Genomic DNA, 18,236 nt, shown 5'->3' on the forward strand with positions numbered 1-18,236 from the left:
TTAGAGCTAATCCTGATGCACGTAGAGCAAGGTTTCTCAACCCAGCACTGCTGACATTTTGAAATGGATGATTCTTTGTGTGGGCTGTCTTGTTCATTGTAGGATAAGTTTTAGATGAGTTGATTTCCACCCCCCTCCCCCAAAGGTATCTAAAACATTTTGGCCTAAGTACTAAAATAGGTTGCAGGAGGGTATTGTGTGTAGAAAAATAAATACAATACCTTTGGGAAGTACAATTATGTTATTCTCCCCTCCCCTCTTTTTTTTGCCTTAGGATATAGCCTTATTAAAGAAAAATTGCTCAATATCCAGTACAATTGCCTTTCTGAATAGATGTAATTATGGTTACCTCTTTTTCACATCTCATCATCCACAAATAATGGGTTGCTGTGTGCTAAAGATCAATTAATTGGCATTATCTAACCTAGAAAGAAGTTTACATATATTTATGTGAACCAAGCTGAGTGAAATGAGAGGAAAAGTGTGGTGACTAAGATTAGAAAGCTTTAAAAGGGTAAATACTGCCTTACAGAGCTTACCTTTTGACAGTGGGCCTAATTTGACCATAATAATTATCCATGCCAGCCATTGTGAAATAGTTTATGCTACATGTGACAAGCATTGTTTTTTAGTTTTGTTTCATTTTTAAATACAATGTCCCATAATTTTGAACAACAATAGCTAGAAAATTTGGAATTAAAACAACTGGTTAATGTTAACAGTCTCCAATTTCAGGATGAAGGAAATTAATTTCCAGTAAGAGATTAGCATATTGCTTATTCCTTTCCCTCTTCCTGGATCACCCCTCATACCAGTTGCCCAAACCATCCTTTATGTTCCTCTTTCTTTCTTTAGCCCTCACTTGAGATCGCACTCCAGTGAGATTTGCTTTAAACTAATGAAAGGGAGTGAATACCCAAAACAGGATTAGCCATATGGTGATTCTGAAGATGGGTAATAGATACATTATACTATGTTCTCTCTCTTATTTTGTTCATTTGGAAATGTCCATAATAAAAAGTTGGGTTTCTTTAGCCATACTTCAGTGAAAAGGTAGAGTCTATTGGACTCAGCTATCACCTATCACATTGATCTTGGCATCCTTACCTTCTCTCTAGCATCTCATAGGAAAATATTGATACCATTATGAAAAAAAAAAATCTCACCACTTCACAAATGTCTGGATCCCATTAAGTTAAATCTCCTGAGACACCTTGCTTTTAAAGGCAAACTTTCTCGCTCCCACATCTTTAATCTTACCCCTTGCCGACTCCTACCCATTTTCTTTACACACTCAAGCTTCCCCATCTTAATAAAGGCCTTCGTTTAATGAGCAGAGTTATTTTCTAACTCTGCATGAAAAGGATTATTTTCATATTTTTTTTAAATCCATGTAAACTAAAAATTAGCTTTAAAAACCAAATTAAAAGAGGTTCTGTTTTGTTTTCTTACTTAAAAGGACAAGAGTGCATCTTAGCAACATATGTCAGAAATATCACATGATACAAAAAAATTTGCACAGTTTTTCACTGATTTAGTGGTACTGACATCAGAGAGTGTTTAGCTTGGAAGGAAAACCTCAGTTCCTTCCGGACTCTCATTTGAAGAGGTGAAGAGGGTGGGGTCCTGATGAGAAACACAACTTTGCTTAAATTGACTAAGCAGACTACCCTCTGAGCTAAAGTGAAGACCCCCAAAAGACAAATATGAGTTATTAGTGTGCTCATTCTTTGAGTCTGGTTCTTAGGAGTGAGGTATATAGAGAAAATTATGAAAGGGCAAATTTCATTTGTAAAACATACCAAGGCTATCTACTACAAGTTTATGTATGTTAAAACTATTAAAAAAATTAAACAAAACTGTTGATATAAAGCACAAGATGTAGTGTAGGTATATGTCTACTCCTTTTGACGACTGCTCTTCTGTCATAAGGCCCTAGGGGCCTTGTTCAGTATAAGGAAATCAAATTCCAAGTATAATGCAATCGTAGGGAGAAAATCCTACATCTTTTGTATTTGTATTATGCACACTGAAGTTAAGAAATAACTGTGCATTTGTTTTTACCAATTAAGTAAAACAAAAGGGAGGTCTTAAGCACCTCACTGGCAGACCAGAGGTCTTTTAGGGAAAAGGTGTATCAGAGGAGAAGGGCTTTGTGGAGGCAGTATCCACACCCAAGAAGGGTCCCACCGAAGGAGGCCCTGAACTTTACTCCGGCCTGAGGTGGAGTAGAAAGGGCACAGACTTTGAAATCACACTGGAGTTCAAATCCCTGTGTAGTCACTACCTATTATTTACTATTTCAGCAGCCTCCTGCCACCCTCTCCAACTCCCTCCCCCCATTATTCAGGGTTTTGTTTTTCACTTTCTGGTTTCAGTTCCCTGCATCAACTTCAGTCTGAAAATATTAAATGAAAAATTCTGGAAATAATTCATTTTTAAATTGTGGGCACTGTTCTGAGTAGCATGATGAAATCTTCCACCGTCCTCCTCTCTACCGGACAGTCACTTAGTAGCCATCTCAGTTATCAGATCAACTATCTCACAGTGCTTATCTTATATTCAAGTAACCTTTATTTGACTTAATGGCCCCAAAGTGCAAGAGTAATATAAACTTTATTATATGTATGCATAAGAAAAACAGTACATATAGCGTTATGTACTATCTGTGGTTTCAAGCACCCACGGTGGGGGGGGGGGGGCCTTGGAATGTATCCCCTACGAATAAGTGGAGACTACAGTACAGGAACTCAGCTGCCTCATCTATAAAACATGGCAGCAACCATGACTATTCTATAGATTCCAAGTCAAAGTACTTGGCATAAAGCAGGTGCACTAAGAGGAGCGTTATTGGAGCCACCCAAAAGACCACCTAGGGGGATGCTCGGGGTAACTCGAGAGCAGTAAGGTTTGGGGCAGGAGACAGCAAAGGGCTTGAACCTACAGGGTCCTCCCTCAGAGACTCCTAGGCACACCCACTCTGCTTTCCTCATTTGATCTCTGCTCAGCCAGCTGAGAGCTCTCTGAGGAGCTGCTGACTCAGGGAAACTGCGCACTGCATGACTACAGGGAAATGATATATATTTTTTTTCTTCTTGCCAGGCCAGACAAGCCTGAAACGGCTGCTGCAATACCAGTAGCAGCAACAGCCCAGCGGTCAGGAGTGGCCAGCAGAGACTTTACAGTGCAGCTCTCTCTAGATTGACTTCTAGCACGAAGCCGGCACAAAGTGCTGAGTCACAGAGAGGCGGTGCCGGGAGGCGGGCCGCTGCAGTCACGTGGCGGGGGTTGTATCACAACAACCGCGCAGCGTGCAGCGCCCCAGCCCCACGCCGCTTCCTCTAGCGGCTGATCCGCTCTCCGAGCATGCTCAGCTCGGCCGCGCGATTGCGCGGAGTCCGCAGTCTCCTGGCTCCACGGTCCGGGTTTTCCAGACGGCCCTAGAGGCGGAGCTTACAATTGTCCCGGGCGGGATGCAGGGGCTGACCCGCCACTGTCAGGGCTTGATTCCGGCCGTGGACGTCTTGCATTTTTCTGCAGAAGAAATGAACAGGATTCTGCCTTTCTTTGAGGCCTGGGAAAAACCTAATTCTGCAAAATATGAAAGCCTTCTTTTCTCTTTAACGATAATTAAAGCCCTGAACGTTCTACCCGAGGCCGTCTGCTGAATATCCACTCCCAGAACTGGAAACCCAATCCTAGCTGCAGTCTACAGAATGAATTGAGAAGTAAACCTAAAAATTCAAAACAGTCAAAGAAAGGGAAATGAATTGTTGAATATGACTTTCGTTGATCTGTGGTGGGTATTCCCCCCCACCCCCAACAGTAATTGGCAGAGGCACTGTGGCGGTCATAGTTTAAATTTGACAAAACTGCCAGGTGATGCCACCACGCTGCACCTAATTTAGGATTGGCCGGGGCCCAGAGACTTTCTCTTGGGATGCTGGTTCGGAATTCGGGGGCAGGGTGGGAGAGGTGCCCTTCTTTGAGTGTCAACCGGAATCTGGGGCTGAGTAACTCGATTTATAGTATTAACTCTCACTACATTCAGTATCACGTAGAGCTTTGTTTCACTAGACTAGAATTTTGTCTCTTATTGAACCGCCCCTATCTCTGTTTCCTCATTAAAAACTGGCGCTCTCCCAAGAGACCAGCTTCACTCTATTGTGAGGAAATGCAGCAGGTGTACGAGAAAAGTGTGTGCTTTGCAAAGTGTAAATGATGTCTACACCTGCGCTGTTTTAATTAAGTGGAATGTGAGCCATATGTAATCTTAACTTCCATTAGCCACCTTTAAAAACTAAAAAGAAACAGGTGGATTAATTTAAGTAATATACTCTAAACATCTAAAATATTATAGCAACATATAATCCATATAAAATTATTAATGAGATATTTACATTCTTTTTTTTTGCCCCAAGCCTTTGGATTGGGTGTGTGTATTACACTCACAGCACATCTCCCCAGGCCACTAAATTTTCACTGGAAATACTTGATCTGTATTTAGGTTTCATAAAATTAACATGAAAAACTGGATTCACATTCTCAATCTATTTCAAATTTACTTAAAAGTTTCCCAGTAACCAAACGGAATATCAATTTTGAAATTTACATTTAACCAGATTTAAATAAAACTAAAATTCAGTTTCTCAAATTAGCCACGTTTCAAACATTCTGTAGCTACATACGGCAGATGGCTATTGTTCTGAACAGTGCAGGTCAGTGCAAATGTAAGATGAGATTATAAGAATAACAAAATGATCCTTTTGATGCCTCACCTGTGCGTGAAACCATAACCAATGCTGCCCTCCCAACCCCCACATTACCGGCCTTCCACAGGAAGCTAACATTTATACAAAGCAGTTTTCTAGAATTAAAGATACAAAAGGCATAAATCATCCTTATCCTAGAGGAAGTCACTAGATAGTGTGGAGATGTTGTTTAAATGATTCTATCATAATGTAGTAAAAGGGGCATGTATAAATGCAACAAAGAGGAATAACTGGAATTTAAAGGATAAACAAGAATGTGTCAGGTTCTCACAGGTCTGAAGAGGTTGGCGGGGAGAGTACAAGGAAGAGTAGGGGCAGTGGCTCAGACTGTTGAGTCAGCTGTGAACAAATGAGAATGAAGCTTGGTTTTTATCCTGGCTGTGCACTGGGTATTGAAACTTCATCTCATTGAGCTTCAAATGAGAAGTGAGAGGTGGACCCCTCACTGCCGCCCCAACACCCCCATACTCACACACATCCACTGGGGAAATTACAGCCAGATCTTGAGTATCTGTGTGACCAAGGCCTGAGATGGGCATATCCAATATGAAGGGTGTGGGAGAAGAGACTCCTACTATCAAATAGCCATCTCGCAGTTAATAAGTGCTTACTAAATGTTAACTTCATAGTATGAAGGAAGTGGGCACAATAAGAATACACACTTTCTAGCCTCAGTACATGTATGATCTAGTTGCCGACACTTTTCCCTTGACCTGTCATATCATTGCTGTCAACACATATCTATTGAACAATTAGTTTGGGGTGAAATACCTTGTTTCTTTTTCGCAAGGATAGTGCCAACACAAGCTGTTTCTAATATCTTCTAATCCCATGGTAAGCTCACATGAACATCATTTTAATCACTTAATAGATGAGTCTTAGGCTTGGATGGGGGATATACTTTTGGAAGTGATTCCTTCAAATGATCCATCTGGAGATAGTCACAGAGGCCCTTTTGTTGCAATGAATGGTGTCTGTGCCATCCAAAAAAAAGGTATGTCATCAGTTAATTTAAAGACTGCACAAATACTTGTAATATATACACATGTCTAAAAACTTGTAGACAGGTTGATTCCTCTTAATAACCGGGTCATTTATTGACCATTAACTATGTGCACATCTGCACTATGCACATTCTTACAACACCCATAAAAGAATTAATATAATTTTTTACAGGTTTGGAAATAACTTGTCTAAGGTCTCATAGAATTAAATGTGTTTCATTTGACTCCCAAGGTAACATTTTTCTTTCCATACCCTGCTGTTCTCACGCTGCTTTTATAAATGTGAGGCCCCTCTCACCTAAAAAATAATCTGGAGGGTTCTTCATTAATTCAAATAATCAAATTTCTTCTCCAACCCAGAGTTTATCTCTTTGGGTTAGAAAAAACGAATTCATACATATCGCGTCTGCTAAAGCGAGGCCGACCTCCCTCCCGACTCCTGGCGAGCTCCTTCCCTTTGACTCCGCCCTAATCCCGCCAGCGCACGCCTCCTCTGCAGCCCCCTTTGCTCCTTCGGGCGCTCAGCCACGCCTCCCTTCTTGCACCGCCTCCTTTTCCCCGCCCCCTCCCGTTCTTTATAAAATCCGGAGCGCAGGACCGTTCACAGGAACGGCGAGAGAGCGGATAAGAGGACTGGGCATGCTCCGCGGCGGCGTAGGTCTTGGTCACAAGTAGGAAGAAGCCAGTGTACGACACCGGCAAAGAGCAGCGGGAGCCGCTGCCGCACCGCGGCTGTGGGGTCCGTCGCCGCCGCCTCGGAGGCAGAGCAGGGCGCAAGCCAGAGCAAACGAGGGACGAGGCTGCCAGGCCAGGGGCCGCCCAGCTTGCCCTCTCGTCCTCTGCCTCTAAGTCGTCTGGGTGCGCCGGATCCCTGGGTCGGTCACCTGGGCGGCAAGGACCTCGCGCGGGTGAGCCGGAGCGGACCCGACCCTCCCTCTGTCGGCTGCGGCCCGAGGGCGCCCCCCCGGGGCGGAACAGCTGCCGCCGCCTTCGTCTTCTGCGGACAGTCGAGTGTCCGGCTCGCGTCCCGCGCCCGAAGCGAGCAGCCGCCGTCAGCCCCAAGGAAAAGGAGGAGGGGGCGGCCATGGGGCTGCTGTCCCAAGGATCGCCGCTGAGCTGGGAGGAGACCAAGCGCCACGCCGACCACGTGCGGCGGCACGGGATCCTCCAGTTCCTGCACATCTACCACGCCGTCAAGGACCGGCACAAGGATGTGCTCAAGTGGGGCGACGAGGTGAGCTCCCACAGCCCCCGCCCCCTCTAGGCACCTGTGTCAGGCCACCCTGCGCCGCCTTTGTTCCGCAAGGCCTCACCTGCGACCCCGGCTCCAGGGCCCCACGGCGGTCCGCGTCCTACACTGCGCCCTGAGGATACTCGGGCGTCTCCCCGCCCCGGCGCGCGGTCCCTGTCCTCGTCTCGCGGGTGTCTAAGTCCGTCTGGGGTGTGGGGCCCTGCTCTGAGCCTTCTGCCCAGACTTCTCTCTCATTCATTCATTCGTAGGGGTTTTCTCTTCATTCTGCAAATGTGGATTGGACACAGGGAGGGCGCAAGCATGAAAAAGTGTGACATTTGGTGCTTCGGGGAGTTTACAGTCTTCTCCGCTTACCTGCCGTCCTCCTCTCGCGATCCACCGTCCGATCTCAAAATGTGCTTTTGCGGTTAACATGGAACGAAAGTTGTCCTAGGAAGGCCCGTTGCTATTAGGAATCAGGTCCTCAGGATGTTTGCTTCGCCCCCCGCATCTAGTTATCTTTAAACCTCTGACTTCGCCTCATCACCCCCATCCCCCCACCCCGCCTCCCCCGTCAAACACACACACACACACGCACGCACGCACGCACACACGCACGCACTTTATAGATATAAATTGAAACAAATTACAGCTGGGTTTTCCTAAAGAGGAGAAACCTTCCTGGTTCTGTTTAATTCTAAATGGGAACTCTAGCGCTTAAAAATTAGGATTTGTTAGTGCCTTTCCATGGCCTCTATCCAGTATCTAAACTTTACAAAAATCGGTGCTTCAACATGTGTTCTGCCTGGAGGTGAAATGTCTCTGGATTCTCAATATGTTGAACCATTATTTGTTGTAATGCCCTGGAAAGCATTGCTCAGTGTTAAAGTTTTTGTCTGCCCTCCCTTCCCGTCTTTAAAAATCAAACGTACGTACAGTTTAGATAATTAAGTGACTTCTCGAAAAGACCATCAATATTTTTTTCACCATTTGCTTTCTTTCCATAGCTGGGTCAGGTGTAAGTAATTTATCTTCTAGTCCGTGTTATCACTCTTGACCTAAGTGTCAAGGTGCTGCTTCACCAATAAAGAATCTTTCTCTCCCTGCAAAGTTAGTTTTTCTGCTTCTAAGATTGGAAGATAATTCTGCCTCTTGCAGTTGAAGGAATTATGCTGTTTTAAGTTAGAAAAGTATAATGACTTAGTAATTTATGGTTTTACTATAAGTGACTTGTCATACTTAGACAGAAAAGGGTTATAGTATGTATTTGGTGATATATCTTCAGTTTTAGTGTAAAGTTCTTCGTTTACAGCAGCAGACATTTTATATATTCATTTGTGTATTATATGATCTATCCTCTATCCCCTTAGATTTTTTCCTCTCCCACACTTCCCTTTGCTCTCCCCCGACCCCCAGATAAACTAGTGTCTATTGGAGTGGGGAGTTTACTTTTGAACAGAAACCACAAAGTAGAAAAGTTGTCTTAGATTTTTAAAAAACCCACTGCTCATTTACTATTTTCAATTCTGCTTCAGTCACATCTCCTACTTGTAAGTGTTGACAGCCCAGTTGGAAATAGGCAGCCCGACACAAGAGGAAGAATTGAGGTTGTGAAGACTGCTCAGGTGGTTAAGAAAAAAAGCCCTACTCTACTTTCTACTCCTAAAATGGCACTTTGGTGAAACTTAGTCTCCCTCCAAGTTGGTTCTCTCTCCCAATCCTTGACCTGTGGTATGCAGGTATTAATTCTCCATTGTGGTAGCTCTATATCTCTACATATTTTGGGGCACACAGAAGGTATGACATTTTCAGGAGGCAGGGGTAGAGGTGGATCTTACACCTGAGTATTTGCTGATGCTTCTATTTCTCTAGCATCATGTCAAAGTAATCACTCATATGTTACAGAGTATTATTTTACAAACTGCATCATGATCCATTAGCAGGTTGAAAAATAAATTTAGGTTTTAGAACTTAAAGTTCATTGTTTCTTTACAGCATCTGACATTTTATGTATTTGTATATTGTGTATATTTTATGATCTATGTTCTCTATCCCCCTAAATTTGTTTTCTAGGACTTTTTAAAAAATGGAGAACAATGAAGAATATCAATTTATCATACATAGTAAGAATATAACATCACACCTTTGAGTTATTTGAAGGGGTGTGTACTGGAAATGCATGTAAATTATTTTTTACCCTGGTTGCAGTTAGGAGTTTGAAAGCCAGTCTCATTTATCATGGAAGCCTTCCTTGATGAAATGAAGCTTTGAAAGAGCAGGAGAGAAGTTAACTACTCCAGTGCCAGCACTAATCCTTGCACATAGTAGGAATTCACTATCACATCTACTCAATAGAAGTTTTCAGGCAGGGGCAGACAGCAAGCAAGCTTGCTAGAATGCCCAAACCTTGAGCAATAACTGAGAAACAGACTGGGCAGATAAGAGTAGAGAAGGGTGTGGTGGGGTAGTATGGCCCCAGAGATGAAGGATGGCCTTGGCAGACAGAAAGTGGTGTTTGGGATGCGATACGTTGGACAGTGTTAGTTTGATACCAAAATACTGCTCTTCGTGGGAAGTTTTGGTGTCACACTTACAGGGCTACAGACTAGGATTAAAAAAGGAAAAAAAAAATGCCTTAAAACCGTGGTCTTGGATATGGTTGGAAGGAGCGCCTGCCACTGTAGAAATGCTCAGCCCTAGTTAGTAGGACAGTATTTACCTCTGATAGTATTTGTCAGAACCATGGATCTGGAGTTCCACTTGTGTTATGTTCTAAGGCCTGCCAAACAGCCCATGTGATTCTGAGCCTCAGCTTCCTCCTACGGCAAGTGAGAGGGTTGGACTCTTTCCATTCCAGCATTTACAGTTTGAGTAAGTACAGTTCGAATAAGACTTCTTAATGTACATCTTTCAAACCAGAATATAAGTCTTTGAAATTCACCTGAAGATAGATAAATTCACCTGAAGATAGATCATCTTTAGACTACTGAGCAAAGAGAAAGCTATCACCAATTGCCATGGTAAAAATGGGTTGTATAATACAGGTGTGTATATGCTGGCTTCTTGGAATTCAGAAAGTGAGAACCTTATAAATAGGTAGATTCCCAGATCAACTTAAAGATGTGTTTCACCTTTAGTGTGACAAGTCTGGCTACCACTTATACTGTTTCTGTGGGAAATACAAGTTCCAACTCCTACTTACCAGAACTCTTAGGTTCATTTTGCCCCAGGATGGTGGGGAGTGGGGTGAGGGAAATAAGTGAGATGGATATTCGTGGCTCTACTGTTGCCTGCTAAGCATCGTATATATGCAAAAAGTAAGCACTTCTCTCTTCACGGCTCACACAACTTTTCAGGTATGGGTTTTGTTTATAACTTGGAGTATACACATTAAAAGACAAACCTAGGAAATCTATGCTGCAAATGTGGCAATAAATACGACTCGAATTTTTCTAATAATCACTCTAGTGTTAGCTACCTGCCAGGCCTTTTCAGCTACTTAGTGGCAGAGACATTATCAATTGAAATCTGTCTGACTCCAGGTCCATTTCTTAAACACATTATACCAGGTTTTGGATTATTTACAGTGTATGAGATTTCATCAAATATCCATTTACAGAGCTCAAACTCTACAGGTTATAGAAGTGCCAGAAAACAACACTTAAAAGCGAACATAATTTTTCTAATTTTTTTTTAACCCACTGTAGTGAGGCTTTCAAAGGCAGGAAGGTAGATTGTCCTCTAGTTAGCAGGAAAGTCTAAGTGAACTTTGAATGGAAAATATGTCTTTAATATCTGTGAGTTTTCATGCTTAAAACCAAAAAACTGAGGTGAGATTTAAGGGCAAGTATATCATCTATTGATTTTGATTGAACTAAACATTTGCTTGGGTAGGTTAAGTGTGCTTAAGTGACAATTTAGAAAATACATAGCTTGTTAATGACTAAGGTATGATACCATAACAAAAATAACATAATCCTCAGCTAAAAATCTAGAATGGACAAAAGTATAATTATTTAGTCTAATTGAATGTTTTTTGTACTTTGGACCAATTGCTTAATCTCTTAACCTCTTGTCATCTATAAAATGGGGACAATAATACTTATAGCTTTGTTAAGATTAAATGTGATAATGTTAATTAAATATAGTACCTAGCCTTTTAAAGTACTAAACAGTAGCTTAAAATATCTAGTATATATCATTTAAATAGCATGGTCATTGGGAATGAGGCATTCCATGTATGTGGGGTTTTTTTAGAACCAATTAACTGAAATTTGCCTGTTTAGATATAATTATATTCCATTAGCTTAGTGATTTTCAATGGAATTTTTAAATTGCATTTCAAAATCTAAATTGTATTTTTATTATTTATTTTTGTTTATTTTTATGGTGACATTGGTTAACAAAATCTGGTAAGTTTCAGTTGTACATTTTAACAGTAAGGCATATATGTATATATTTACATTGTGCGTTCACCTCCCATAGTTAGATTTTTTTCTGTCACCACATATTTGACCGCATTTACCCCATCTACCTCTCCCCTCCCCTCTAGTTAAATTGTATTTTTAAAATGCATTATTTGACACTGTCTTCTTAGAATAAGATGTTGAGCTCAAATTATTTGATAGTCATAATGAAGATTCAGGTTTCTTACATAAGTCATTGTGTATTCTGTGGCACATAAAACAAAGTTGTTGCTTCTTTCTCAGCTGTCACTGTGGACTTTAGTTTGACAGAATTTATTGACATGTTAAAGCACAGTTGTGAAATCAAAGAAAAGAGTGAAACATGGTTGGAGCCTTCTGGTATTTTTATTTTTTTCATAATTACCTCTTTTACATTTTTGAAGTTAAAGGGAAACCAGATTAACTGACCCTAAGTTTATATTAGGAATTGAGAATTTAAGCTTGGCTTAAATGTGAGCTTGACTACTACTTCTGGGCTAAATCTGTTTTTTTGTTGTTTTCCTGTTTATTTGTGTTATATATTTTTGTGTGGGCTTTCTTTGTAAACCAATTTCATTGAATTGTAATTTATATGCAATAACACGCACCCATTTTAAATGTATAGTTCAGTGATGTGTAACAAGTATGTATTAACCAGATATCTGCCATCACAGTGAAAATTAAAAATATAAAACATTTGTATGTGTAACACTTCCATTCCCCTCCAGAAGTTCCTATGTTCCCTTTGCAGATGTACACATGTGTATGTATGTGAGCGAGAAACACAGCACATCAGGCACCACCTTTGGGGAAGCTGCCCTAAGGAGAGTGTGGCTGTTAGAGGAAGAGAATAGAAGGCATGCTAGGCAAAGGAACAATGTAATAAAGACAGAAGGGTGAGAAATAGCATTGGTATGTGAGGATTATGTGCACTTAGGTGTTGTAAGTGCAGTGAATAGAATAGGTATGATCAGTTTGTAGAGGTCTTTGTATAGTTCTGGATAAGTAGAGGTTTTGCTGTACTCTAAAGGCATGAAGAAAATAGAATGGAAGAAAAACGTTTATTATTTATTCTGTACACCCGGCTCCTCTAGAAAAATGTTTCTGGATTTTTTACTAACCAATTACTATGACCCCACTATATCACTGTCTAGAATACCACTTCTAATAATACTGCTTTGTTCTCCCAGTCTATTTCATTTTCTTAACTGTATCTTTTGAAGAAAAGTTCATTTTGAGTAGTTAACGTCTAGAAGTGCTGTTAGAAAATATCCTTGCTAATATTCTGTGTGTAGCTTCATTTTGAGGTATAAATCTAGGTAAAGTTCAAAAAGACCCCGTACCTTGAGAAAATATGTCAGAATACTAATTGAACCTTTAATGTCAGCTTTTGTGTTGCTGAACATTTTTATAAACTCAAGTCAACTGAATATATTGTTAGAAAACTACTCATGGGACATTACTGATGTTGTTGGTATTATTGGATGGACCATATTCTAATGAGCTTGCTAATTAACATTCTCTGTTTAAATGTTCATGATTTAACTAGGTTGTTTTTTTTTTAAGCACTTTAATAGCTTAATGTAGATATAACTGACATACAGTAAACAGCACATATTTAAAATGTACAGTGTGATAGTGATATATGTATACATCTGTGAAATAATCACCACAATTCAAATAATGAACATATACATCATCTCCAAAAATGTCCTTGTTCCCCTTTATAATTCCCCACTTTCATCTCTGCTCCCCTCCCTAGGGAACAACTAACTGATCTACTTTCTTTGACCATAGCTTAGTTTGAATTTCGTACGAGTTTTACATCTAGGAAATCATACAACATGTACTGTTTTAGTCTGGCTTTTAAACTCTTCATATATATTTTGAGATTCATTCATGTTGTTGCATATATCAGTTTATTCCTTTTAATTGCTGAGTAGTAATCTATTGTATGAATATACTACAATTTGCTTATTCACTATTTGGATTGTATCCAATTTTAGCTATTACGAACAAAACTGTCTTGAACATTAACATACAAGTATTTACATGGACTTATGCTTTCAATCTTGATTAATGCCTAGGAGTGATGTGTTTTAACTTTTTGAGGAAACTACCGAACTTTTCCAGGGTGGTTGTACTACATTTTACATTTCCACCAGGAGTGTATGCTGGTTCCAGCTCATCTACATCCTTGCTAAAACTTGGTATGGTCAGTCTTCGTTAATTTTCGCCATTCTAATAGGTGTGTGGTAGTATTTCATTATGATTTTAATTGTATTTCCCTAAAGACCAGTGATGTTGAATATCTTTTCATGTGCTTATTTGCCATCTCTTTTTTTGTGAAGTGTGTTAAAATCATTTTTCTATTTGAGTTTTCTTATTACTGAGTTTTGAGAGTTCTTTATGTATTCTGGATATAAGTTGTATCAGATGCATGCTTTGCATATTTGTTCTCCCAGTCTATTTCATTCTCTTAACTGTATCTTTTGAAGAAAAGTTCATTTTGATAAAGTCCAATTTGTCTATTTGTTCTTCTATGGGTCATGCTTTTGGTGTGGTATCTAAGAAATCTTTCTTTAATCCCAGGTTACAAAGGTTTCGACTATTTTCTTTTAGAAGTTTTATAATCTTAGGTTTTACATTTAGGTCTATGATCCATTTTGAGTTAATTTTTGTATATGGTAGAAGGTATGGATTTTTGGTTTGGGTTGTGTTTTGCATGTTACCTCATTACCATTTGTTGAAAAGACATTTCTCCAAAGGTGCACAACCTTTGCACCTTTGTCTGATATCAGTTGTCATTGTATATGTGGTTTTATTTCTGGACTCTTTGTACTGTTCCATTGATCTATTTGTCTATCTTTAGGCCAATACACTCTTTATTACTACAGCTTTATAGTAAATCATGAGATCAGGTAATGTTAGCTCTACAACTTTGTTCTTTTTGAACTTGTTTTGACTCTTCTGAGTTCTTTGAATATACACATGGATTTTTTTAGAATCAGCTTGGCAATTTCTACCAAAACAAACAAAACAAACCCTGCTGGGATTTCAACTGGGTTTGCATTGAATCTATAGGTCAATTTGAGGAGAATTGACATCATAACAATAATGAGTCTTCCAACCTGTGAACAAGTATATCTCTCCATTAGTTATGGTTTCTTTAACTTCTCTCATCAGTGTTTTGTAGTTTTCAGTATACAAGTCTTTCACATCTTTGTCAGATTTATCATTGAGTGTTTCATATTTTTTAATTCTATTGTAAATGGTACTATTTTTAAGTTTTAATTTCTGATTATTCATTACTAATATACTGAAAATTTATCTTGTATCCTACAGCTTTAGTAAGCTCACTTTTGAACATGTGGAATACAGTTCTGATAACTTTTTTTAATATCTTTGATAAATTCTATTGTCTTTGTCATTTAAGTTCAGGTTCAATAGAATTTTTCCTCTTTCATTTTGAATATGTTTCCCTGCTTCTTTGCATGACTGGTAATCTTTGATTGGATGCCAGACACAAAATTTACCTTGTTGAGTACTTGATATTTGTGTATTTCTAAAAGTATTCTTAAGCTTTATTCTGGAATATAGTTATTTGGAGATAGTTTGATCCTTTCAGATCTCAACTTTTACAGTTTATTAGGCAGATTTGGATAAGTCTCAATTTAGGGCTAATTATTCCCTCCTACTGGAGGAAGACCTTCATAAGTACTTTCTCTATGGCCCTAAATTAGGAGTTATTCCCTTCTAACTTGCGGGAACACACCCTGTCCCAGCTTTGAGTCCTTGCCTCCCATGCACAGGTTGATGTACTACTGAATCCTTAAGCGTAGGACCCTGTGCAGATCTCTAGGGTTTTCTGTGCAGCTCTCTTTTCTTCGTACTTGATTCTGTGATCTCGAATTGACTTGGTTTCCTCAGGCCTTCAGCTTCATCTCTCCAATTCAGGGAGTCCTCTGGGCTCTGCTTCACTTCCCTGCCTATTATCTGGAGCCTCTCCAGGCAGTAAGCTGGGGCAGTTGCAGGGCTCACTTAATTTTTTACCCGTATCTCAGGGATCTCTGCCCTTTGTTATCTGATGTCCAGTGTCTTGAAAAAAAACTATTCTTTTAAATTTCTTCTCTCTTTCTGTTTATTTCAGGTGGGAGCGTAAAATTGGTTGCTGTTACTCCATCTTGATCAGAAGTGGAAGTCTTTCCACTTTTCCTATTATTCTTTCAGCTCTGCTCTCCTTTGTCTGTAAACTTTGTCCAAAGGCTGGCTGTCCTCATGGTTATATCTCCAACAACCAAGATTTAGCCAAGTTTTTAAAGTCAGAAGTTTCTTTGCCCGTATGCTGTAACATTCAATACTTGTTATCACTGTTATCACCCTTTGACCAGGTATGTGGTGAAAACACAATTATTTTAAAAGTTTACATACATTTTCTGAATGGATTTTAATTTGAAGATAGCAGAGTCCAAGTCCTGAGTCTTCCCCCAGATGGTTGTGTAGTCTTAGATACGAAACATAAATATTTGGACCACAGTTTCCTTATTTGTAAAATGAAAAATCCTATCATTTGGTTTTGAATTTTGTGCATACATATTTCTAATTGTATCTTTTACCAATTTAACTGTTTCAGAATGCTTTAAACTTCATGAAAATCATCAAATCCATACTAGAAATGGTAGAATCCATTTCTTTGCCCTGTCATCTTTTGGGTTTTAGCATTTTTCTAAGATAACATATTGGCTATTGAAAAAAAAACTAATCGTAAAGCTATAGATACTAGATTTCTAGAATTTTTTTCTTTAACTTCCTCAGTAAACCTATTTGAGCCTCACAAGTTTTTGGTGTTTTATCTATCTATCTATTTATTTATTTATCTATTTATTTATTTATTTTCATAAAAAGCAAGGTGGTATTGCAAAATGTCTCCCTCAGAAAAACTGAGACTTAACCTTTATTTATGTGTGGCAAAACACTAAGGGCTTCATTTCCATGATGGATGACGTTTTAAGTTAAGTGTTTATTGAGTACCTCCTACATATCAAGGACTTCCTGGGCTAGGTCTTGGCATTGAAATGAGAAACCAGGAGAAGTGAGACGTTCTCTGTCTTTGAACTCCAGTGATTGGTGAGGTGGATTTGCTCTATACCTAGAGATCCTGGGAGTTTTATTGATGGGGGAGGCCTTGTGGTAGGAAGCAAGGAAAGGACATGTGCAAATGTGAATTATAAAGGTTCCTGATGTCGAGGGAGTACTTCTGTAACAGGACCAAAGCAGGGAACCAGGGAATGGTTGGAGGTGGAGGTTAGAAAGGTAGGCTGGGTTCAGGCTGTTGAAAGTCCTTTGAAATAATAGGTATTCTAAGTCCAGGAATGGTACAAGGAGATTTTTTTCTAGATATCTTTGGTACCAGTATGAAAAATGGGTTGGGAGAGATTACTAGAGACAAGGAGCCCACACTGCAGAGTATACCTCTACAGAGGACAGAGAAGAGAGACTAGCCTGAGGCTCTAGAGTTGTTCATATTAAAAAGATACTTTGGAGGAGAAGTCTGAAGACCTGGTACCTGAGTGGTCATGTCTTTCACCGAGGTTCCTAGCTTAGATGACCAAGTGAATAAGGATCCCTGTGGGGATAGTTTCTGGAGTAACTGGTTTGGAACCTTTTAATTTAAGGAGCCCAGTGCTCATCCAGTAGACACCAGGTGGACAGTGAGGAGACAGAGCTGGAGCAACAGCTGAGCTGGCTGTATGTGTGCCTGAGCAGTCGCAGGCCTGACAGTGCTTGAAACCAAGGTGTAGAGCAAGATATCCCAGAGGGGGAACACACTGATGGTGCCTTAGAGCCCTGATGAGTGCTCACTTCAGGGACAGGGATTTCGTGTGGGGCCCTGAGAAGGAGCAGTGTGGGGCAGTAGGGCCGCTGAGCGTGGGAGGAGGGTGGGAACTGAAATGAAGCCATTGGAATTTGCCGGTTACACAGAGACTAGAGGCTTGGCAACAACCTATTTCAAACATATTAACTTGGGAAAAGAGCATAAATTGGTTTCTGGCCAAAATAAATGGCACGAAGCCCATGCATGTTTTCACAGCTTGTAGAGTCCTTGAAATCTTGATTATAATTTTCAGAAAGAAACAGAATTCAACTAAGAAAGCATATGAGTTTAGGTCACTTTAGTTGGATCTCGGTGGCTGCTGAGTTCTCTCTGTTGCATATTGAAACTGATTGTAATGGATTCAGTATGTTTAGATGATGACCCTGAATCTCCACTTATAGGTTGGGTTTCTCAGATATTAAGAAAGTGGGGAAATGTGAATAAGCCTCAGACTTCTAGCCAAAAGAGCTTATTTTGGTTACATCTTTATAGGTATCTGGAAAACTTGATTGTCTAGGTCACTGTATCCTTGAAGAGTTCTTATGGCAAAGGTTCTACTTGGTTGGACATACTATGGAGAGCTTTCTGTGTTCTTAGATTTTCGTGTCTGTTGTGGTCAGGATTTGGTAGTTAAACTTATTTGCACAATAAGATTATAAAAGAACCCCAAAACCAGATGTTTCTGATTACATAAGTTGTCACACAGACCCACTGTCGTCTTTGTCTCTCTTCCCCGAGCTCCTTTTTCAGTCCTTTGGATTCAGTTAACTTCTGTCTTTTTGAACTGGGTGCTGACTTAGCAGCCTTAAAAAAAAAAACAAACTCTAAAGCGAAAGACACCATAACCCTTTTCCTGGAAATTAGTAAAACTCAGGGCTTTAACTCTGCTCCTTTTGGATCACCCACAAA

At 40.0% G+C, this 18,236-nt stretch overlaps 1 protein-coding gene across 1 annotated transcript in view; it reads left to right on the forward strand.

Moving 5' to 3' along the window:
• Positions 1 to 6,372: 6,372 nt before the first annotated feature.
• The window catches only part of GCLC (glutamate-cysteine ligase catalytic subunit), a 44,152-nt gene continuing 32,288 nt past the window's right edge, over positions 6,373 to 18,236 (forward strand). Inside the window, exon 1 of the mRNA XM_006926433.3 lies at positions 6,373 to 7,010. Coding sequence (XP_006926495.1) covers positions 6,861 to 7,010 — 150 coding nt within the window. The 5' untranslated portion in view covers positions 6,373 to 6,860. The remainder of the gene's footprint in view (positions 7,011 to 18,236) is intronic.

Source organism: Pteropus alecto, unplaced genomic scaffold (assembly GCF_000325575.1).
Source record: "Pteropus alecto unplaced genomic scaffold, ASM32557v1 scaffold7, whole genome shotgun sequence".
NCBI lineage: Eukaryota > Metazoa > Chordata > Mammalia > Chiroptera > Pteropodidae > Pteropus > Pteropus alecto.